Genomic DNA, 23,573 nt, shown 5'->3' with positions numbered 1-23,573 from the left:
ATTGGAAACTGCTAAACATCCAGGTATGATAGGATGCAACAAGGGAGAAGACAAGAAAAGAAAGGAATTACCACAGTTAAAGAAGCAAGAGTCCAGATAAAGCTGTGTTCATTTTAGATGGGGGATGAAAGAATCTAGTAGGAGGAAAGCAGTCATCTATGTGAGCTGCATGTGAAGTGTGGGCAAGGTAGGGCAACAAGTTTTAGAAATAATCTGAGAAGAAGGTCAGTGGTCTATTACCAGTGATTTTAAAATATGTGGGAAACAGAAACAAGTCAGTTAGTAAAGAGAGGAAGCTGTGAGCCAGGAAGAGAATGTAGCATTTTTCATGAATATAGAGACAAACAGGAAGGAGTTTACTTCAGGAGAAAAAAAATATATATATAGCTAAGTTCATCTGAGGTCATCAGCGTAAGTAAATAAAATACCATCAGTTCGAGGAAAGAATTTATAATGCAAAATTCTAATAATGGTAACGTGTGAAACTGGAGGTCCTTTCCTTTTTTTCTCCCAATTGGATAATGGCTTTGTGACCCATTTTTTTCAATAACTGAGCACATATATTCTGAAAAATCCTGCCTGAATTCCTTGCCGATTTACCTACTGGAATACATCACCGTCGTCCTGCAATGCAGTTATGCCCCTAGTTATCCTGAGATGGAGCCTACTGGACCACATTGCATTTTGGTCTATGCACCTTTCTTTGCGGGTGCATAGATATGGGAAGGAAGAGAATGTGCACAGAGTGCATGTCCCTAAATGGATTCACAGAGCCGGACCTGAAAACTCACAGAAACTTCCAGGCTCACTACTACAGAGGTATTCACCCAAAGAACCTGGATTTATGTAGAGTTCCTTTACAGAATTACTTTTCAGAGCAGATCTACAGCCTCTTGTTTTACATTCAGTAAGTCCTTCTGCTTTGTTTCCATGGAAATTTAAAAGCAGGCTGTTGTTTGTTGTCAGTAGGTGCTACAGAAACAGTTAAATTAGACAACAGCTTTTTGATTTCATTGCAGATGGCGATGTAACAGTAAACTTTGAAACTTCAAATGGACACACCATAGCTATTAGTGAAGAAACCATCCCAGAAGAAAATATTGTAAAAGCCAGTGGAGATAATGGTGCTTTATCAGAGAAAGAATCTGCAGTAGAAGGAAAAAAAGAAGATCAAAAAGGTAAACACATTCTTCACAACTTGTTTTCCGCCTACTTAAAATATTAACAGTCTTCCTTTCACACCAATACATGCTGAGAATTCTGTTCTGCAGCAAGACTGCCAGCAGAACCTGCCAAGAAGACAGACTTGTGAAACATCAATATTTCATCACTGGTAGGCATGTATTTTACTGTGGCTACAGGAAGGTCATAAAGAGAAGCATGGTCTTAGCATGAGAATGTGCGAAGGGATGTTTAATTTCTAAATTCAATGTACATTCTTTTCCTTGTAACCATGAGCAAACCTTGGTTCCAGGTTTTCCTTTTGTGAAAGGAAACAGTATATGCATCACCTTCCAGTATTATTGCAGCAGTTGTTCAGAGTCTAAATGATCCAAAGTGTTTAAACCACTTAAAAAACATTTATGATTTTGAAAGTAACTTCAGCAGCTTATTCTATTGATTTTCATTAAGTTTTGAGCAGCTGTAGTCCATTTCTTCAGAAATATTCAAGAGGAAGGCTACTACTACAAATCGAACATAGGCTGTTTATGGGAGGTGTGGTTGGTGACTATGTTTCCTCTAGATGGTGAAATGTAGTAAGTACCACTAATTATTATTATCCCAAGTCCATATTGATTTTTACCTTTATTCAAGTCCACTGTGGTAGTAAGAGCTTGAATAACAAAATGTAAAGACTAAGCTGGAATCACAGATTTGAGTCTCTTTTGTTTTCTTTCTCTAGTATCTTATTCTTTGCTGTCAACAGAAAAGTTCTTAAATACTCTTCTATTTACTGGATTTTCCTAGAAGAAGGGTACAACAAGGGTACAAAAGGTCAAGATCTTTACAACTGGCCGTTGGACGGAACAGTCCTTCCAGTATGTTCTGGTAACCTCTACCTAGTGATAAATGAGCCTCTGGAGGTTGAGAGGGTCGGGTCAGCTAACTCAAAAATCTGAATTCTTCTCTGAGCTATGTAAATTACTTGAGTATGTAAAGCATACTAGGAGCTAAGAAGAACTGCCTTTCTTATGAGATTTCTAGTACTTCCTGTCTCCCAACAAGGCAGAAATACAAGATGAGACTTTTTACGACATTTAAGTAGATATATCTTTTGGTGCCAACTAGAACCAGACATGTATAGATTGGAAGAAAAAGAGTAGTGAAAGCCATGTAAAACTCCTATAAAATGTTTCAAGGTAACTTTGGAATAGATGAGCTCAGTCATTATTTTATGCATTCCTAAATGCAAACTTCTGCAACCGTCGTGTCTTGGGGATTTTCCTAGGAGACCATCTCTTCAGAAATACACAATTCTAGCTGTTTTGGGATCCCATCTACCTGACTGCATAACTTAATGGAAACAAGAAGGTTCAATATCTATTTCAAGTATTATCTTCTGCACTTCCTGTATATTGTGTTGTCCTTACAGAGAGAAATTCAAAATATTGCTATACAGGACTAGACTGAGTACAGGAAAATATATCACTGTCAAACTACCATCACTCAAATCCTTTTCAGAAAATGAAATGTGTATTGAGGAGAGAGAAGAAAACCAATAAATGTTGGTTCTTGTTATTCTAGGCTTCATAAAATGTCAGTATGTCCGTATTATTATGCAAAGCACTTCAAATATAGCTTTCCTCTTACATTTAAACATTATAAACAACTGCATATGTTGCCTGAAAAAAGTCAAGATAGATATATTCCAGAATAAAAGTCTACTCACAGAGTGTTAAGGAATGATTCCAAAGATCAGCAACACTTTCACTCAGTGCAAGAATTAAGTTGAAGTAAGTGCAGTTGAAGAGTAAGGTCCATCACATCACACAGATGTACCTCACTTACTAGATTAACCCTCTGTGCTCTCTGTGGCAGGTACAGTAGACATGCACTGCACTCATTGACAGATCAAGAAACGAACCGCCAAAGAACAGGTAGCTAATCTTCACAGAGCATCATAATCAGAGCTGAAACAGGAATGCAGAAAAACTTGGCTCGCTGTCTTGTGCTCAGACTGTAGAGCATGCTGAGAATTGAAGTAGCTGAGGTGAATGAAGACCCTGAATTCCCAGGAGGGAATTCATCTTTGTGGAAATAATGCTCACCTTTGTAGAGTCGTGAACTAATGTGCTGAAATCCTAAAGGAAGTTCTATCCAGTTTATGAGACCTGAAGACAAAATTAATTCTTTTCATTTAGTAGCCAAGTATGCTGCTTCTAACTCCTGCCAAATCAAAATGTTCCCAGAAATACATTTCATGCCCTAAAAAATTATGAGATTATTTTAAAACTCTTATTAAAAAGTGGTGGTCTTTACTTGCTGTCTTGTAGATGTGGGTCTTAAAAATGAGCTTTTCATATTAATATGGTGATGACTGCTGGAGCTGGAAGTTTAGAAAGAACAAGTATTTCAAGCATTGTGATAAAATAGTGAGAAGTGATGGCAATGAGTAATGGAATGTGAACTATGTTAGGAGCTAAAAGAAGTTAAAAGAAGAAAGTTCTTTCAGTGTCATCCAGAGAAATACTGTACCAAAAAAGAAAAGAAAAACAATAGGCTCAATCATAGAACGTAAAAATGAGTTAAGCGAAAGTGAAGAAAAAGAGCCCTGAAAGTTGTCCCAGGTGCTGCCAGACAGTTCTATAAACTTTATACCCCATCTGCTGCTTGTCAGCTCACAGATGCTTTTCATATTTTGCAAAACAAAAATCCTTTGGTAATTTAATAGTGTATCTATTTCTGTTTGTCATAATGATGAGATGTTGGTCATACATGTGGGGCTTTTAAAAGGAAATTTCTCCTTTATGGCAGGGTAATAAAAGGCTGGTGACAGTTTTACAAAAAACAGGTAGTTGACTAATGAAGATTTGCAGATGACAATCCATGTGCTAGATCTTGTTCCTAGATCACATTATGTGTGTGCTTTTTTGAATTCTGTTTTTTTTCCTTTTTTGGGAGTAAGAAGAATTTCTAGCATTTTTTTTGTATATAAAATAAAGAGCTAAACTGTAACCATTCTCTCTAAGTATACTGAAAGAGGTACAGAATAGTGAGCAGTCTGGTAATATCTAGTCATCTAGTCATCACCTGAACTATATAAATGAGGCTGAATTTAAATCTTCCTAAAAGGAGAAGTCCTCTTCATAAGGCTTTTTTGGGACCAAATCCATCCACTAAGTTGGGACTGACTTTTATAGGAAAGATATCCTGATGTGACTCCAGAAATAGGATTGTAGACTTGAATTCAACAGGCCAACTACTGAGTTATTTAAGCGTATTCATATAGGAAGCATAAGGGAACGTAGAAACCTACATGCCCTCTTACTTTCCACATCTTCCATACACCAAGATACGGTAAAAGCAGGCAGTTGACCATGTAGGTATTTGAGAAGTTCTGTTTCGATCTAATAGTTCTTTTTTTATATATCTATGCAGTTAGCAACATAATATGACAGTCAATGTCTTTTTTTTTTTAATCTTGGTATTAATACAAAATATTTGAATGCTGCTGCTTTACTTCAGATGTTACACCTTTCCCTTTCCCTCTTCTGCTGTTTTGTCTGCACTGTCTCTGGTCTAAGACCTCTTGCGCATGGTGCTGTTGACATTATCAAGTGAGAAAGATTTGGAAATCTGCAGATGTACAAATCTGCTCATCCATTTTCAAGAAGGACAAATTCAGAATTAGAATTATAACAGAGAGGTCTGCTAAGACCATCATGAGACAGCTGTTCTTGTTCAGCCTAGCAAAACAGAGCCTGAGAGTCTTCATGTAACAGGTTGGTAGGCAGCCAGGACAGAGCACAGCTAAAGGACAATGCTGGCACAAGTGGAAATGAGTAAATAGTGACTGGAATACATTTATATGGGAAATCAAAGAAAGCTTTCTAATAAGCAGAATGGATCTTTTCTTGAACAGAGAAGCAAAGCTCTCTGCATAATTTGCAAAGGAAAACTCAGAATTGTTTGATTTTAAGAGCCTTAGCCTGCAAAGGTTACCAAATCGTACAATATTTTTATTTTCCATTTTACGTAGCATTACTCCACTGAGTTATGCTGGTCTTGCAAGAGAAGAGTACTTCGTAATTGATGTAGTTTATGTGCTCAACTTGCAGCCCTATTGGTTCTCTGTTTGTAAGCTAGTGTCATATCAGTGTTCTAGCTGCAGAAATGGGAATATCAATAGTATATGACAAAATCTGCAGGTTGAAAAACTTGGGCCTTCAATTGCTGAAAAAATCGTAATAGTGAAAAAAAATGCATGTATTATACAACCCAATTGTGTATGGCTTCTGAAACTATGTCGAGGATTTTCATAGCTATTTAGTACCGCCATTTGTTCCATAGTTCGTAAAAGATACCATATTTAGCTTCTAAAATAAGTCATCTGATTTTCCACTGAATATGGCATGCTGGAATCTCTCTGAAACTCTCTGAGACTTGAAAAGTCCTCATGAGAGCTGCTGTATACTGAGTATTTTTGCAATCCTAGCCATCATTTAGGTGTTTACACAAGAACACAGATTTCTTAAAAATCTGTCCCTGATCATAGTTTCTGGGAAAAAGAAAATCTGGTCTCAAACTGAGCTTTCTTGAAAGTCTGTCCCTTAGAAGATTTATTCTAAACATAAACATATTATTATTGATCCAAATGCTTAATGAGACATTAACATTTGCTTTGCTTTCCTTTTAAGAGTAATTTATAGGCAGATTGCTTTTAACAGATGTCTTAATCAAAGCAGCAGTGAATAAAAGATATTCCTATCCGATGGTCTTTTGGAGACCTCTTGCTAAGGTCCAGTTCCTGGTGAACAGTTGTCTACGTTAAGAAAAACAGCAGCTATAAAAATACATTGCAGTTGGTACTGAGGTACCACGGAGATGTTCTTGAACAAATTGATGGCCTGAACTGATTCAGATGGCTCCTTGGTTTGGCAGTCACAGCTGAGACACCAAAAAAAGACCGGGCATGAAGACCAAGGGCCTGTATTCAGGCAGAATCCTGTTAGGGAGGTACAATTACAACATAATTATGTCTTGAGTCATTTACAGTCATCAGACCATCACAGTCACTGTTTGTTCAAGAACATGCTTCTGTTGCCATTATTGTTATCAGTTATTCATATTATTGCAGTGCTTATCTTTCTATACCAGAAATGTACAGTGTTTTACATAAACACAGAACAAATACAAAATATGTTCCCATGGACTTGAAGTCTGTGACAGAACGTTGTGGTTTGGTACTGAATAACAAGAGGGAACCTGCCCAGGATAACAACCAAAATGCCAGTGGCCTAAAAAATGATAGGTTCGGCATCATAGCATTGAGGTATTTGTAGGAAGATGTTAGCTTTGCGACTGCTTGCAGGGAGCTCCTTCCAAGTGTGAGAGGCGGTAAAGGAAAGGCAGTGGAAAGTGTCTGCATCAAACATGGTTTGCAGGCACCAAAAGCTGGTATAATGGGCTTATCACCTGGGAACTGGGAATTATTAACTTATAAGTAAGTGAGAAAGAGCAGCTTGGGCAAGAACAGATTGTTTGCATCCTGGACATTGAGAATTATCAGTTTATATATCATGAGATAAAAAAAAAAGATAGAACTAACAAAGGAACAACAAGAGAGATGACATGGTCAATAGCAGTCACCTTTGCCACAGCTTCCCTTAAGAGTATGGGCAAGAAGAGATTCAACAGTCAAGGCGAAAAAAGAGCATTTAGGCAATCAAGATGTGATCAAGACTCACTGAGAGCTGTAACTATCCTGAGTAGACAGGAAATGTGAGTCTTGGTGCTGCTGTGCAGAAGGATTCTGCCAGATTTTGATAGGAAGTACACCTTCAGAAGGCGGCGGTATATAGAATGTGGAAAAAAGGACAGGCCCCCTGGGAGAAATACAGGAACACTGTCAGGGAATGCAGAGATGCGACAAGGAAAGCTAAGGCGTGTGTGGAACGCAATCTGGCAAGAGACGTTAAAAATAACAAGAAAAACTTCTTCAAATATATTAACAGCAAAAGGAAGATCAGAGGAAACGTGGGTCCGCTGGTGAACGGGATGGGCACCCTGGTTATGAATAACACAGAAAAAGCAGAGTTGCTGAATGCCTTCTTTGCTTCGGTGTTTACCAAGGGCAGCCCTTTAGAGCCCCAGGCCCTAGGGACAAGAGAAGAAGCCTGGAGAGAGGAAGACTCACCCTGGGTAGAGGAAGATTGGGTCAGAGAGCACCTAAGAAACTCGATACTCACAAATCAATGGGCCCTGGTGAGATGCACCCCAGAGTGCTGCGGGAGCTGGCAGATGCCATAGCTAAGCCGCTCTCCATCATCTTTGAAAGATCCTGGAGAACGGGGGAGGTGCCGGAAGACTGGAAGAAGGCCAATGTCACGCCAGTCTTCAAAAAAGGCAAGAAGGAGGACCCAGGCAACTACAGGCCAGTCAGCCTCACCTGGAAAAGTGATGGAACGGCTCATACTGGCTGTTGTCTCTGGGCACATGGAGGACAAGAAGGTGCTCAAGAGTAGTCAGCATGGATTCACCAAGGGGAAATCTTGCTTGACCAATCTGATAGCCTTCTATGATGGAATGACCAGCTGGATAGATGAGGGGAGAGCGGTGGATGTCGCCTATCTCGACTTCACCAAGGCTTTTGACACCGTCCCTCACAACATCCTCCTGGGCAAGCTCCGGAAGTGTGGGATAGATGAGTGCACAGTGAGGTGGATTAGGAACTGGCTGGATGGCAGAGCTCAGAGGGTGGTGATCAGCGGTGCAGAGTCTAGTTGGAGGTCTGTAGCTAGTGGTGTCCCCCAGGGGTCAGTCCTTGGTCCGGTCCTATTCAATTTATTCATCAATGACCTGGATGAAGGCACAGAGTGCTCCTTCAGCAAGTTTGCTGATGATACCAAACTGGGAGGAGTAGCTGACGCCCTAGAGGGCTGCACTGCCATCCAGAGGGACCTGGACAGACTGGACAACTGGGTGGTGAAAAACCTCATAAAATTCAACAAGGCCAAGTGCAAGGTCCTGCACCTGGGGAGGAATAACCCCAGACACCAGTACAGGCTGGGGACTGACCTTCTAGAGAGCAGCTCTGCAGAGAAAGACCTGGGCGTTATGATGGACGACAAGTTGACCATGAGGCAGCAGTGTGCCCTCGTGGCCAAGAAGGCCAGTGGGATCCTGGGGTGCATTAAGAAGAGCGTCTCCAGCAGGTGGAGGAAGGTGATCCTGCCCCTCTACTCAGCCCTGGTGGGGTCACATCTGAAGTGCTCTGTCCATTTCTGGGCTCCACAGTACAAGAGGGATGTGGAACTGCTGGAGAGAGTCCAGTGCAGGGCTACAAGGATGATCAGGGGCCTGGAACATCTGCCCTGTGAGGAGAGGCTGAGGGAGCTGAGCCTGTTCAGCCTGGAGAAGAGAAGGCTGAGAGGGGATCTGATCAGTGTCTATAAGTACCTCAAGGGAGGCAGTGAGGAGGATGGTGCTGGCCTCTTTTCGGTAGTGGCCACCGACAGAACTAGAGGTAACGGCCACAAACGGAAGCACCAAAAGTTCCACAAGAACTTAAGGAAAAATTTCTTGACAGTGAGGGTGACAGAGCACTGGAACAGGCTGCCCAGAGAGGTTGTGGAGTCTCCTTCTCTGGAGATCTTCAAAAGTCCTGTGCCACGTGCTGTAGGTGACCCTGCGTGTGCAAGGGGGTTGGACTAGATGACCCCTAGAGGTCCCTTCCAACCTTAAGCATTCTATGATTCTATGAATAGTACATCTTGCAAGGTTAGAGATGATATTCAAATGATGACAAGGTATATCTGTTAAAATTGGTAATACATACATTGCTAGTTTTAATCACAACTGAAATCTGCAAGCAAGAACTCTGATTAGAGTTTTTTGTTCTAATTTTATTTTTCCTTTATATTTTTAATTATTTTTCTAAAGAAAAGTTGAAACTCGTTAGGCGGCAGTCATTCAGATGTGTTTATTTCCAGTTGAGTAAAGCTTTGGCCTTACATTTTTGTGCTTTTTTGACTAATTCAGAAGATAAGTTTTCCTATACATACATATTCCATCCTTTATGTAGTAATTTAAATTGTTTGAGATTCTAAATTATATTATTGCATTACCTTAGAATATGATGCATGGAATATTTCTTTTTACTAATGTATTATTCTCTTTTTAACATTTTTATTAGTATAACTGGAAACAGGACTCAGTAGTAGTACAGAGAAACTCTTTTGATTAATAACTAGCATGCTTGACTCATGAAGAAAAGGTTTATAAAAGGACGATTTGCACTTAAAACTCTTCCTGATTATCAGGTCCTTCAAATCTTCTAAATACAAAATCTTCTCTTGATATGTTTAAGAAAATAGTATTTTAAAATTTCCTGCCTTTTCAGAATTTAAGTATTTATTTAAATTTAATCAAATGTATGTGGAGTTTCCCAAGAATATTTTTTTTGCTATCAAACAGGAAAGCAAAATATAAGAAATATAATTATTTCTTCTTCCATAGTCTTTATGTGGTCCAGAAGAAAGAAATAGGAGAATGAAGACATAGTTCAAAAAATCGTGCTCAAAATAATCTGTTTAGTAGCTGTAAAAGATTGCCATACAACAGTCATTGCACAATGTCAGTAAAAACATGTTAGTCTGTAATGTGATAATAAGGGCTGGAAATACAGGAGAAACACACTGAATGGTTAATATTAATCCTTCAGTTCATGACGACAGATATGTATGCATGTTGCTTTTAATAACTGCAGGTGATGCATTAAGTTCATGTTGACCAGCTTTAAACCAGCATTTGAAAATGCTTTGATTCAGAGATAAAGAATGTCATTGTTGTCCAAAATGTTATTTGCTTTTCATCTACTAATCTTAAAATGAAAATATGTTGTTTATCTCTTGGGAATCTTTTACATAGGGAGAAATAGAGCAGAAAAATAAAAACAAACAAACAAAAACAGCAGACTTAGGAATGGCCACTTAATGTATAGAAGAATTAGGTTATAATTGAGCATAATGTAAGAAGTGAATCGACTTCTTCTTCAGTGATAGAAGAGAAGCCAGAATTTCCATCTGGCTTTCAGCTACAGGCGAACAATCACAGAGATTATGTTGCAGATTTTTTTGTTGACTATGAACGGTTTATCTACATTAGCATTATAGTTTGCATGAAGAGTGCACTTTGAAAATGAATTTTCTGATCATTCCCACTTACACTGCTGTAGTTTGCCGAGTGCACAAACTGGATTATTTTCGGATGTAACTAAGCCAAAAGATGCACTCAGTAACTCAGCAAATATGCTTCCACCGCTTAGGGGCAGACAAGCCTGGCTGGAGCTAGTCCAAAGTAAAATCTCCTGAAATGGATCTTGAGTCCTAAGTGCTACATATTTCACTCCACAGAGCTGCTGATATTATTGTGTGGCATAACTCTGTGTGCTGATGTAGGCATAGTAAAAATTTCTATTGACTAAAGAATTATTGATTCTTGAAACTGTAGTCTTGCAACAGAACCAAAGAGTTTGCAGGAGGGAAGAGCATTCCCATGGCAAATAGTGTTCTATCTAATTTAATCTAATCTCTTTCTGAAGAGTAGAAATACCTTGGGAAGATACCCAAAATAAATTTACTGTTTCTATGAGCCAATAGACTACAGCTTAGAAGAACAAGTTGCTTCAGGGGAAAATTCCAGCTACATAGTCTTATTGGAACCTCTGTCTGATTCGCATGAATCTGAGTTTTATATCCTGTTGATCTCAGAGGATTGGAAAGATTCCAAGGGAGTTTGTTAGGAAAGTAAATGGCACTTAGTTTGAAGCTGGCACTCTAGTTATTGTTACTGATTGTTAAGGATGATGTTTAGAATACCGGAAGAGATGAGACTGAGAGAAGCACAGGGCAAAACTGCATCAGCTTGCAAGAGAAGGGCTTGAATTAAGATAGACAATAATATTTTCCTGAATTAATACGTCAGCATGAGACAGAAGACAAGGAAGTCTCTCTTAATTCCCAAGAGGTCAAGCAGCAAAAAGTTGTCACTGTTGTCAAGCTTGCTGTTAAGTGTATGTGCCGTATGTTTGTGTCAGTTGGCTTCTGTTCACTTTCTTATCCATAGAGAGCACTACTGATCCCTGCCCAGAAATCCCGGCATCTCATGCTCCACCACTACCTAGGCCTAAGCCTAAAACTAAAAAAGCTCTGCTACCACCAAAAAATGCTATTGCTGCTTCCGCCACTGCCAGCCATAAGAGTAACGATGCACCTCATGTTAAAAAAAAGGGAAAGGCTCCTGCTAAGCAGCCTCCTCTCCCACCTCCCAAGCCAACAAGCCACAGTGCAAATCGAGAAGCTGGTGAGTACTGCATAGGCAGTGCCCGATATGGTCGGTGCATGTGTGTGGGTGTGTGGCTTGGTCTTTTGAGAACTTTTGCTTTTGTAAATACCAATGTACAAAAGAGCATGCAACTGATGTCTTTTCATGAGCTCTCTACTGAGCTCTGGTTCTGCTGTCTGCAAGCACCCTAAGTAATGGACAGATCACTTTGCTATCTAGCAAACATACACACAAGACCAAGCACAGCAGAGACTACACTGTATTCCCAGTTGAAGTGTCATTATTGGCAATAAAATGACCCAGAGAGCTGTTAAAGAATCAGCAGGGGAAAAGAAAGCTGACTTCTGAAACCAAATGCATCTGGATTATCCCAAGGTAAAACTATTTGGCAAAATGGTATTGCCGTAAGAGTCTGCTGGAAACATCTATTCACTCAATAAATTCAGCAAGATTACAAGATCTTAAAGAGATCAAGGATAAAATCATGAATGCATCTTTAAAGACTATTGAGTACTTTATTTTAGCTGCAGAAGAAGATATAACTCATTAGAAATGGCCTGGCTTCTGGGGATGACTGTTGGATTTCTATAATTCTAAATATGCACTGGAAATGGAAAATGCCCATCATCAGGTACATAGCAGATATCACTACAGTTTTTAACCAAAATTTAGCAGTGATGCTAAATGAGAGAGTTTGTAGGTAGCTAACTTCAAGATGCTGGTCTCCTCAAGTCTAAATGATTATATTTAGAGGATGATCGAAACGAGAACACCCAAATACAATTTAAACATCAATGGTGTTACAAGGAATGGACTGTGCACATGATTTGGCCAGCTTACACAAACCTTATGTTTTCAATTCTCTTTCGGTCTTTCAGAGTCAATTCCTCCAGCTTTTTCTCTAAGTATACATCTTTATAGCTTGTACATTTTGGCAAGTTTTGCATTTGAAGCACACAGAAAAGGACTGTTTGAAAAGATTTTGGGACTGCTAAAATTAAAATAATAACTTTGCCATAAAACAGCTATTAATTTGGTATTGCATCATTACTATATTAGCAGACCACAAGAATAAACATTTTGAAAACCCAGAATTTGCTGTCTGTATTTCAGATTCAGATGGAAAATTTGGTTATTCCAATGTTTGGAACCATATAAGAATACATCTTTCAAAAATGACCCATTCAGATAAAGATGGCGTAGTCCTGTTGTTGGAAAGAAATCCTTAGGTATCTGAGTTGTTTAATTACAATATTTGCAAATTTCAGATTTGTCTTTTATTAAGCTTTCTGAAGTTTATGGAGTGCTTGAGACCATATGAGTACAAAATATATCAATTTGTCCCTTGTCTAAAATCGTAGATATTCTAATAGCAATTTCTTTCAACATTAAGTACACTGTATTCATTTGAACAAGGACTATGCTTAGTAAAGAGAGCTGTTTGGGAAGTAGTAGTTAGTACAGAAGGTTTATTAGACACCCATGAAAGTGAAGACATGATGCAGCTGTGATCCCATCCCAAGAAATAGGATAGGAATGTGAGTAACTGTAGCCCTCATGAGGCATCACAGCAGGCTATTTCAAATTGAAACAGTAGATATAGGAGGAGGAGAGCTCAAACAGAAACATGGATCTTTTCCACAAGACAAATAATCATCACAAAAAAAGTAATCGAAATTCTGATTTTCTAATGAAAGAGATATGCGACAGAAAATTGTTAGCCCAGCCAAAAACAACAATAAGAAATAGCTCTTTTGACTAGAGGGAAAGTGGGAGGAAATTTTCTCTAGGAAAATTCTTTCAGGTCTCTACAGCTGATTGCAAGTCCAAAAAGGTTCTGAGATGAATGGAAGATTTTTTTTTTTTTAGTTCAAATATCTTTTGACATTTTCCCAAAGCTAATTATAACGTAGCTGTATATTTGTATTATGCTGAAGTTCTTAAGTCAAAGCATGTAACTGGTTTCATTGCCCATGAGCCTGTGTTTAAGTGCTTGCTGGATCAGACCCAGAGGCCTTTGTTAGTACCATTCTCCTACTCAGTAGGTTTCTGCTAAATAATATGCAGTTGGAGCATAAATACGCATTTATTTCCACTGCAATTATGGACAACTCTCTATAACATGTTTGTTTCCTTATGATTTGCTGGTAAGTTAGTCAGTGTTTTGTAGCTGTTTGGTAAGATTAGTGCAGTATCAGTAGATTACCTCATAGCACAAAGAGGGACACTGATTTGCCGGATATACTAAAAGTTACACAGCAGTCTATATGTTTATAAACCTTAACATTCTGCTGCAGAAGAGAATGGTATAATACGTCTTTTCTATTAATTTTCATCTTTGAGATTGAGAACAGTGTAACTGTGGAAGTTATTCTTATATCATGAGTTAATTATGGCCAGCATATGTATTTTGATTCTATCCTTATCTGCTGAGGTTTTGTTTTTATTTAAATGCTCATAAGTAAAACAGGCCTTTCAGCACTTTTCTATTACAGCTTTCTGTTTTACTCAGAAAGATTAGCCGCAAGGCTGCTGTGTAACTTTTTAATGGTTTTATTTTTTCTTTTGAAGTGAATGCATTTTTATAACAGCAGAAGTGTTTGAGTTGGATGTATTTTGATGAAAAAAAAAGAGAGAATTGCAAAATGGTTGTTGTTTGTATTGCTTTTTAAATCTATGTCAGAAGTCTGAGCTCCCAATTCAAGTGGTGGGTACATCATCACAGCAATCAGATATGTGACTGGAATGCATATGGGTATATCAGGCTAGTAAAAATCTCTTGCCAAACTGAACAGCTATTGTAGTAGAGGTGCAACCACATGTGCTTCAGTAGGGTAAACATCACAGAAGCAGCATTACTTGCGAGTCTGTACAGCTAATGTCAGAACCTTGTGTCACTACATTTCCAAGGCTACCAAAGTTTGTCACTGGTGAGATAAACAGTTCCAGTTCGTATGGGAGGCCTCTCCCATTATGGAGTTCATTTGCGCACAGCAAGGTTAGTGGATTGTGCTTCCATTGAATTTAATGCCCAATTGGACTTGCAAGTCTATCTTGTTTTGCTGTTGCTCTGTTTTCTACCCCTAAGGAAGAATACATCACGTGGAAGAACATTGCAAGATTATAGAATAACAGAATAGTTGAGATATGTTGCTGGAAAACAGAAATAGTTGGAAGAGACAACTGGAGATCGCCTGATCCAACCTGCTGCTCAAGCAGAGTCAACTACAGCGAGTAGCTCAGGATGTGTCAAGTCTGATTTTGAGTATCTCCAGGGATGGAGACACCACAGCCTCTCTTGGCAATATGTTCAACCACCCACACAGAGAAATAGTGTTTTCCTATGGTCAGATGGAATTGTATTTCAGTTTGTGCCTATTGCCTCTTGTCCTATAAGTGGGCACCACTGAGAAGTGTCTGTCTGTCTCTTCTTTATTATACCTTCCGATCAGATATTTCTAAAGACTAATAAGATCTCTCTGAACCTTCTCTCAGCCTATCCTCATATGAAAGATGTTGCAATCTTTGTAGCTCTTTGGTGGACTTGATCCATTAAGTCCCCCCTGTATGGGGGAGCCCAGCACTCTGCCTTATTGCTTGTAAAAACCGACTCCATCTAGACATCCGTTGCAATGATAAGAAGTTAAGTCATCCTTAATTGTAGAATGATACAGGCTGGAAGGGACCTCTGGAGGTCACCTGAGCCAACTGTGTTGTGCCTCCTTTACATTCAAGATTCAGTTTCAAAACCAGATCCAGATTTCAAGTAATCTGAAACCACAGTTTGGCAATTAAGAGAGTATTGGCTTGGATGCTAATCTAATAAATTCCCACGCTTCTCTCCTCCCCAGTCACTTTCTGCACTGTCAATGTAGAAAGGTAAGATCTTTCTATGGAGTAGAAACCTAATTTTAAGGCCTCTGATTTCCTTCTAAATAAGCCCTCACTGATTTCCTTCTAAATAAACCCTCATACTTGTCCTGCGTCTCATACAAAGTCAGGAAAACTCATGCTTCTAGGAGCTAGCTGAGTTAGGGAGGTAGACAATTTTCTCCATCTATTAGCAAATTATTTAACCCAGGCCTTAAACACTTCTGAAAGAACTGCATTTTTGGATGATGCCCACGCAAGTTGTAAGGTGGCTGGACTGCTAGGATCAAACTTACTTTCACCCTTTTCTGAGGTCGATGCTTGCCACTCTTCCTAGGCAAGTATTCATCATTTCAGTTTTCCCATCTCTAAATCTGGAATATGAATTGCAATATTTACTTATCGAGTGTATGATGAAGGATTATAATAGTATGAAGTGTAATTTTTTTCATTTATTTAAATATCAGCATGCAAGTCAGTTAATGCAAAAATGGTGCAAAAATGGTATACTTGCAAGATTAAAATGCTTTTTCTTTTTGTATTTTAGCTAGTTCCTCTCATGCAAAAAAAACATCAGTCTCCAAGTCCTCTGCATCACCATCTCCTTCATCCACATCATCTCATCCCAAAGTCTCTAAGGAGACATCCAGCAAATCAGGCACATCAGGGACTCCCAGGGGCAAGAAAAAACCTGGGAAGCAGTCAGCCCCACGACCAGCACCAGATGGGGCTGCTGCTTCTCCCTCAGGTGCCACAGCCAACAGATTGGAATTGAAGGCAGAAAAATCTGAGCCTGAGCAGCCTTCCATAGTGATTTCTGAAACTGAGGACATAGACCAGCAGAGCAAACTAGTTGTCCCCCCTCCTCCCACTGTGGCCCCTCCACCACCTCCACCTCCACCTCCTCTTCCTGCTGGAGTCAATCAGGCCAGTGTCTCAGATGCACAAGCCACATCAGACAGCTGCAGACCAGGGCCATTTGTTGCTGGATCAGATTATAAACCTCCTCTCCAGACTGAACATGGCACAGATGAGAACCTGAGCAGTACAGCCCTAGACAACAGTACAGATGCTGGGGAAGAGGACGTGGAAAGGTAAGACTGTATTGGTGTCACTGATAAATAGTAGGCCTCACTGCTAAGAAAGGGAGGTTTCTAGTGTTAAGTTGATGTAAGGGAAGTTCAAAGCACAGGGGGATCTCTTATTTCCTTTGCTGGCTGGTCCTGAGAAGAAACTCTGTGCATTTCTTAGCAGTCCATGGCCGTGCTGCATCCCAACTCAACTTCTTCCTTAAAAACATCTTTGTGCCATTCACCTGTGATACCTAATGTTTCTCCAGAGTGTGATTTGTCATAACCTGCTTCTTACATTGTTGCCTGGCTTAATATGACCACTGGAGTCAATAACTCAGCTAGGCAGCAGGTAACACTTTATTCTCTATCATAAAGGCAAACAAGAGTTGAGGCTGAATTACAAGGGGTTTACTTTCATTGTGGATATGTGGACTTTTTTGTGGATTGTAAATCTCACTACTAAAACTCTCAATTGTAGAGGAAATTTAGCTGGATTTACTCACAACCTTTAAAATGACATTTCAGGGCTTTGGTTAGTAGACACATGGTTTGTCACTGCCTAAGTCTGACATACCATAAAATCAAATTAAGGGCAAGGTCATAATTACGTTTTTTAAACAAAATAGTTGGCAGCAAAAGAAGCAAATGTCTTCTTAAACTGTCTTTTCCTTGCCACAAGAACCAGAATCTTTCATAACAACCCAGGAGGGTTTAGCTTAGATGCCAGTGGCCTAAAATTTCCCTGAATAGTGAAACTTGCTCGTGTGTGTGTGTGTGTGCCAGTATTACATTCCTGTGCTGGCTTCTTTTCCCCTTGCTCTGCCCTTCATTTACATACAGTATTTTCCCAAGACAGCACTCTAGTGCTGATTTCCATGTGCAAGAGTGATGGAAATGAACATTTTGGACTCAACAGCAATAAAACTGTGTTTGCAATAAGTAGAATGCAATAAGTAGAATCATGCTTACAGGATAGAGAGCTTTAAACTCCCTTCTATCCTGAGACTCAGTCCTCTGACCACCAGCTACTCTTATTAGCTACTCTTTTGTTCTTGCTAGCTGCTGTGTACTGTTGGTCCCATTCCTCAAAAGGTAAATCAAAACACTGATTTCTTTACTTAAGCTTTGCAGCTCATCATTTCAGATTGTTGAGGGAGAGAAAGAAGTCAGTTTGAATAAAGGGCTTTCGTTTTCATACTTGCCTGTACAGTTTGTCTCCCTGTTGTGTTCCATGCTTCCACTAATGTAACACTAATGTTTGCTTACGAATTAATGGTTTGGCAACCAGAGAAGACGAAGAGGAGGAGACATCAAACCAAACACATGCTGAACCAGGGGAGGAGGCTTCAGAAGCTGCAGCCACTCCTGAGAGTGAAAGCAACAGAGACAGCCACAGCAGTGACTCAGACTCTGATGGGCCCATACTCTACACTGATGATGATGATGACGATGAAGATGATAATGGGACTGCTGAAAGTAAGGCTCTGACAAGAAGGGTGTACTGGGAAGGAGTGGCTGCCCTAGGGAATACCTAGTACATGTATTTGAGTTGGGCTGGGTCAGAAGTCCTATTAAGCTGCTGTGATTTGAGCTGGGCTGGGTCAGAAGTCCTACTAAGCTGCTGTGATTGCATCCAGATTGATAAAAGGAGCTCTCTACTTGTGTGTAGTTCAAAGACTTATATCCTGCCAGTTTTTGTGCAGCTGTTCTGAAGTTGTAGCCTGCAGGGGAGCAAAGATGCATAAGAGTAATGAATATGGCTACATAAGATAACTTCAGGTGAATTCATGTTTTACCACAACTGAGAAATCAGGGTTCTGGTTCTCCCTTCCTAGACAATTGTGATTAGAAACATGCTGGGACCAATACAGCAGTGGGAGTAGATCAAGCATTTCATGACTGGAAGTAAAGGTCAAAGGAGCAGGTTCATTAAAAAGGGGGGTGGAAAAAGGCCTCCGCATTGGGGCCTTAGTGAGCCATTAATTTGGCTTGTCCTTGTCATGAACCTCTATCCTTAAAGCACCTTTGATTTTACAGTGTGAATTTGAGCTGAACTGCACTAGAGATCAGTTACCTGTGTGAGGGTAATGAGGTTGTTTTGACATCTCTTTGCTGCCGGTGGGAATTGCTGAGTCCGGAGCATCCAGATGGCTCCGTGTCAGGTAACCACCATCCAGGCTGCAGGTTACAGAGGAGGTCCCTCCTTTGGGAGGACTAGTTCTCATTAAGCACTGATACCACAGCTTCTGGGAGCCCCTGCAGGAGCCCCAGGGCAGGGTTCAGGGATGAGCATAGGTCGTGGTGGATGACACAGGAAACCCACCAGTCCTCAGCCGGCTTCCCTATCTGTAAGTCATGTGTTCCTCTGATCAGAATGCTTCAAGCATTGCAGCATCTTTGCAGAAAGAACAAATCACAGTGGATTACATCTAACTTTATAGTTTAGAAATTTTAGCTTGGTTCAGGGCTGTATCACCACCCTAATTTGGCAGACATCCTGCTGTTGCTGAAAGGGGTTGTCCTGCCTAATTTCTGCTCCCAATGATGCATTTTTCTCTTAGGTCAACACTCATTCCTACTTTTTGATGGTGGCTGCTGTTGAGATGGTTTTCAGCTGAATCAGTTTTCTGATCCAGCACCACAGCAGCTGCATCAACACTATCACTCCAGCAAAGAAGGTGGGGACAACAAAGAGAGAAGGTCAACAAAGCCCCATCCCCTGCAGTGTGACCTTGTGCTAGAGTACAATAGGAGTCAAACCATGGCTTGACAGCCTTGCCCACAGCCACTGAGGAGGGTTTACTGTGCTTAGCTAAGAAAGGTTGAACACAAAAGTGCTGTGTCTGATTTCTCTGTATGCAAAGGGGATGAGGGAGAATGAAATTTCATTTGCTTGGCTGCTGGTCAGGTGGAAGATAAAGAGCGACATAGCTCAAAAGAGTGAAGTCTTCTGCAGTTCTGCCTTGGGTTTGAATATGAACTGAAAATTAATGTATTCAGGCAGCAGTGCAGTTTCTTATGAGAAGTGAGATGGGAGCTTCTGGTCTTACCAAACTGCCTTGCATCATAAAAAGCCCACTAACATAGAGCATATGCAGTACCTTCAGTTAGAATATAAAGAGAAAAGGGAAGGACTAAAATTCATGAAAAACATACCTGTTTCCATAGCTGGCTGAAACTATTACCGAGAAAATTCAATAGCTGTTGTCTCTACTGTATCTGTTTTGTAGATAAACAGATTGCCTCAGCACCTGGGGCTTCATGCTTAGAATACTTTGCAAGCACAAAGAGCACTTTCTAAAAGATATCTTTTAATTTATGAATTAGTCAATGTAAAAGATGAAAAGCATTACACAAGAACTAAATTAAATTGAAAGAATTAAATTGAAAAAAGGTAGAAAGAGAAGAATTAAAGAAAAGACGGGAGAGTGAGAATAATTCATTTAAGATTTAAGAAAAAAAGTAGTAGTTTGCTGATGATATAAGATAGGCAAATAAATCAGCCTGTAATATATCAAATTTCAAAGACACAGAAGTGCAGATTTGTCATTTTTAGCCTATCACATCACAGATGTCAAGTAATGCTTGTAAAACTACTCTATACTTTTGGTTGCTAGCTTTTTCATCTAAGTCCTTCATTTTTTATTGTTGTGAACTGAGTTGAAACTATTTTTCTTCTGATGTTAATTAAAATTCTTCTCCTGCATGTGGGAACAAGGCTGCTTTGGGGATGTATTCACGTCCCTACTCCTTAGATCCTTAGATTGTGTCAGTAACCTAAGCATGAATGAACTAGATGTACCCTCCTCCTTCTTTCCTCAGGCTCTTTGGCAAGTAAAATTCGTCGCAGGGATACTCTTGCTATCAAACTTGGCAACAGACCATCCAAGAAAGAATTAGAAGACAAAAACATCTTGCAGCGCACATCTGAAGAGGAGAGGCAGGAAATCAGACATCAGATTGGAACAAAACTAGTGAGGTATCAGTTGCAGTGTAAATGTGGTTTTACTGAGTAGAGATGTAAGAACATAGGGTTCACATTTTAAATTCAGCTTGATACATGCTGCAGGATCTTCATGGTAGAACTGGCTAGAGAACACTATGTTCTTTTCTCACAAAGGTTTCGTTCTTCATGGAATAAATCTAAGAGCCTTTGAAATGTTTAAAAAAAAGGAAAAAAAAAAAAAAAGAAGAAAATAAGATGTAGTCCAAAACAACCAATAGGTGGTTCAAGCTTTTCCTCAAAACTGGGTGGTTGGAGCTTGAACTTGTATGTCCCCATGTCAGATGAGAGCTGTAGTTCCTAGCATATACAGTTTATGTTTGTGTCTTTTATCCTGTTGTCCCTCCTCATCCTCCTACTGCTCTCTAAATGTTTAATTATTCGCATACTAGTTTCAAGAAAAAAAAAGTTAACAGGCTTTTTAGACCCGTTTTCAGTGTGCTCACCTCTGAGCCATGGCATACTTCTAACTCCTGTAGGATCAGGATCTTTCTTGACCAGAGAATGTTTCATGAAAACCAACTACTTTTGATTTGTATTTTCCAAGTTTCATTAAAAAATTCTTCACGAATGTTAGCGTGGGTTTTCATAGTTCTCTGAGACTAGACTATGGTATGTCTGGATTTTCACAGACCTGTAATTTTTTTTACTTTTTTTTTTTTTATGCCCAGAAATATTGTTCAGATTTGGAGGATGTTCTGTGTTTGTTAGAGGTTCCCAAATATTTGGTAGTCCAGTCAATACTGTTGCACTACAGAAGTGAAGAAGCCCTATATCAGCACTTAAACATGAACTGAATTATTCTGTGAACTGGATAGCTAGCTACGTAATTTCATTTTATTCCTTAACAGTAAGAGTGATGAATCTATTGTGTAGAATCCATGGGTCATTTTTCTTCTTCTAATAAAGCAGGATGGTTGTTGTTACTGATTTCCTGACCAAATTCCAGCTCTGGTAATCACATCCTGCTTATCTGTCTTCTTTGTGGCTTAAACTGAACAAACTGCTCTTTGATTCCTGTCTAAAACTGTCCTGTGTAGCATTGCTGGTTCTGCAAGAAAGCTGGCACATTCACTGCATATATTATTTTGATGACGGACCATAATACATGTTTCAGGACCTTTCACCAATTTTGTCTGAGTTACAGTTTCTGAGCTGTGTTCATGTCTGGTATCACAACCAAGTTTAATATGTGTTCTTTTAAAACTCATAATGTTGTAGTCGGTACCTGGCAGCATAAAGATCTGATTCCAAACCACTGAAACCAAGGGAAATCTTTCTGATAGTTCAGTAAGTTTTGGGTCAAGTCTTAATTTTGGAACTTCCTACAATGTGGGATTGACCAGTTGTTTAAGACCTGTCTGTCCTTTCTTCAAAATCTGAAAATAGCAGACATGTGATGGAAGCTTTCTGCATAATTTGATCTAGTATTTGAGGTGTTAAATGAAAGTCCAGTGTTACAATTCTTTGCCAGTATTCCCCCACTGTGTAATTGAAAACCACTCTCTCCAGAGCTGTGTTTTCCTCACCTGCCTCACTTCAGAGCTCAACTCCCTAGTCCTATGTAATGGCCTGCCACGTGGTTCCTCTGCTTCCACCCATGCCAGCTGGTTTCATGAGGCCAAGGATATTCTGCAGTGAATTGTGTGAAGTTGTGCTAGATGGAGAGGCTGCCTTTCCGGCCTTTCACTATAAGACAGGTGCAAAGTTAGTTTTACTGTCATAATTCCTCTTTCTCTTTTTCAGCCCCAAATGAATTTGCTTCATGAGAAACACCTTTTAAGATGTATTACAACTAAAAAGTTGCTGTTTAGATCTGATTTTAAATCAGTTGCTTACTTTATTCTCACAGGAGACTTAGCCAGAGGCCTACGACTGAAGAGCTAGAGCAAAGAAATATCCTAAAGCGTAAGTATTTTGTGCAAATTTAAACTTTTATTTACTCAGAAAATGAGCACAACATATGTTGGACTCATACAGAAGCCTCATCATTGTTACTCTGTTGTTAGTGTCCTAATGGGACAGAAATTATTCTCTAGAAAATAACATGTCAACGCTAGACCTGTATTTTAACCTGTCATGTCAGGTATGAGAATTGCATATATTCCAGATGCCAAATTTTGCTGGTCACAATCCCACTTGAAGCTGGTTCCAAAGAATGAATTGGATACTCCCTAGAAGTTCTAGGCTATTCCACCTAATTGCTAGGAGGCGGAATAGGGAGTATCGGGAGGAGGTGGGAAATAGGAAAGGTGAAGTAGAAAGAGGAAGTATGCAGTGTTGAGGGGAAGATGAATAGGTATATGCCAGCCACGTGAGCGAGTCAGCCTTCATATCTCCTCTTCACATAAATCTATTTGTCTTCGTCCATCCTGAAACCTGCACAGGATATTCTCACTGAGTATCTTCCTGCTAATGAAATCCTTCCTCAATGTCCTTGATGAAAAATTTGAACCCATAATTCAAATAGCCTGGGGCAGAGGAATGAAGAATGTTGGATGTATACCCAGTATACCTACTCTCTAATTTATTTACATTGCTTTTGTTCTTAAGCTGGCAGTCTTTATAGAGGAGGCATTTTTTTCTCTTCCTTCATGAATGTGTTCATAATATGTGTGTTACCTAAACAAATACATTAAGAATTGCCATGGCAAGTTCCTTCTAGGCCTATGTCCTTTCAGCAAAAGTGGCTAGTAGTTGATGCTAGAAGTATGAGAAATAAACAATAGAAATATTTCCAAGGAAGCAAATTCACTTGGAAACCTTTCACATATAGCAGCAAAAGCCCAAATTCATCTATTATTAAGGTATAAAACCTTTTCACATTGATGTAGCTGAAAGAGCTGTGTTGTTATCATTTCCAGCAACTGTTCAGTAAAAATGGAGTTCATCACCTTGTGCACAACATGCTGGTGGAAGAAAAGGAAATAGGTCTTTACCTGGCAAAATCCATAGATTAATGGCAGTGTCACCTGCTGAGGCTATCAAATTAAGAGGAAGTAACAGTTACTGGCTTTCAGGCAACCATTCATGCTAATTAAATCCTGTTGCTGTTGTCTGATCTCTCAAAAGCCAAATAACAGCCAAATATTAGTCAAAATGGCTATTAGCCACATATCAGT

At 39.6% G+C, this 23,573-nt stretch overlaps 1 protein-coding gene across 3 annotated transcripts in view; it reads left to right on the top strand.

Moving 5' to 3' along the window:
• PHACTR2 (phosphatase and actin regulator 2) overlaps nucleotides 1-23,573 on the top strand; it is a 111,125-nt gene that overhangs the window by 75,748 nt on the left and 11,804 nt on the right. For 2 of the 3 annotated variants that reach the window (XM_088522779.1, XM_088522778.1), the window contains exons 4-9: nucleotides 1,020-1,178; nucleotides 11,287-11,523; nucleotides 15,923-16,469; nucleotides 17,737-17,924; nucleotides 20,271-20,427; nucleotides 22,304-22,359. In XM_088522779.1, the coding sequence (XP_088378905.1) occupies nucleotides 1,020-1,178; nucleotides 11,287-11,523; nucleotides 15,923-16,469; nucleotides 17,737-17,924; nucleotides 20,271-20,427; nucleotides 22,304-22,359 (1,344 nt within the window). The remainder of the gene's footprint in view (nucleotides 1-1,019; nucleotides 1,179-11,286; nucleotides 11,524-15,922; nucleotides 16,470-17,736; nucleotides 17,925-20,270; nucleotides 20,428-22,303; nucleotides 22,360-23,573) is intronic. The other variant, XM_088522780.1, reaches the window with a different exon arrangement.

Source organism: Tinamus guttatus, unplaced genomic scaffold (genome assembly GCF_059628265.1).
Source record: "Tinamus guttatus ecotype Peru unplaced genomic scaffold, ASM5962826v1 Tinamus_guttatus_pri_ptg000164l, whole genome shotgun sequence".
In the NCBI taxonomy this organism is placed as follows: domain Eukaryota; kingdom Metazoa; phylum Chordata; class Aves; order Tinamiformes; family Tinamidae; genus Tinamus; species Tinamus guttatus.
This window is presented reverse-complemented; position numbering and strand designations above follow the sequence as displayed.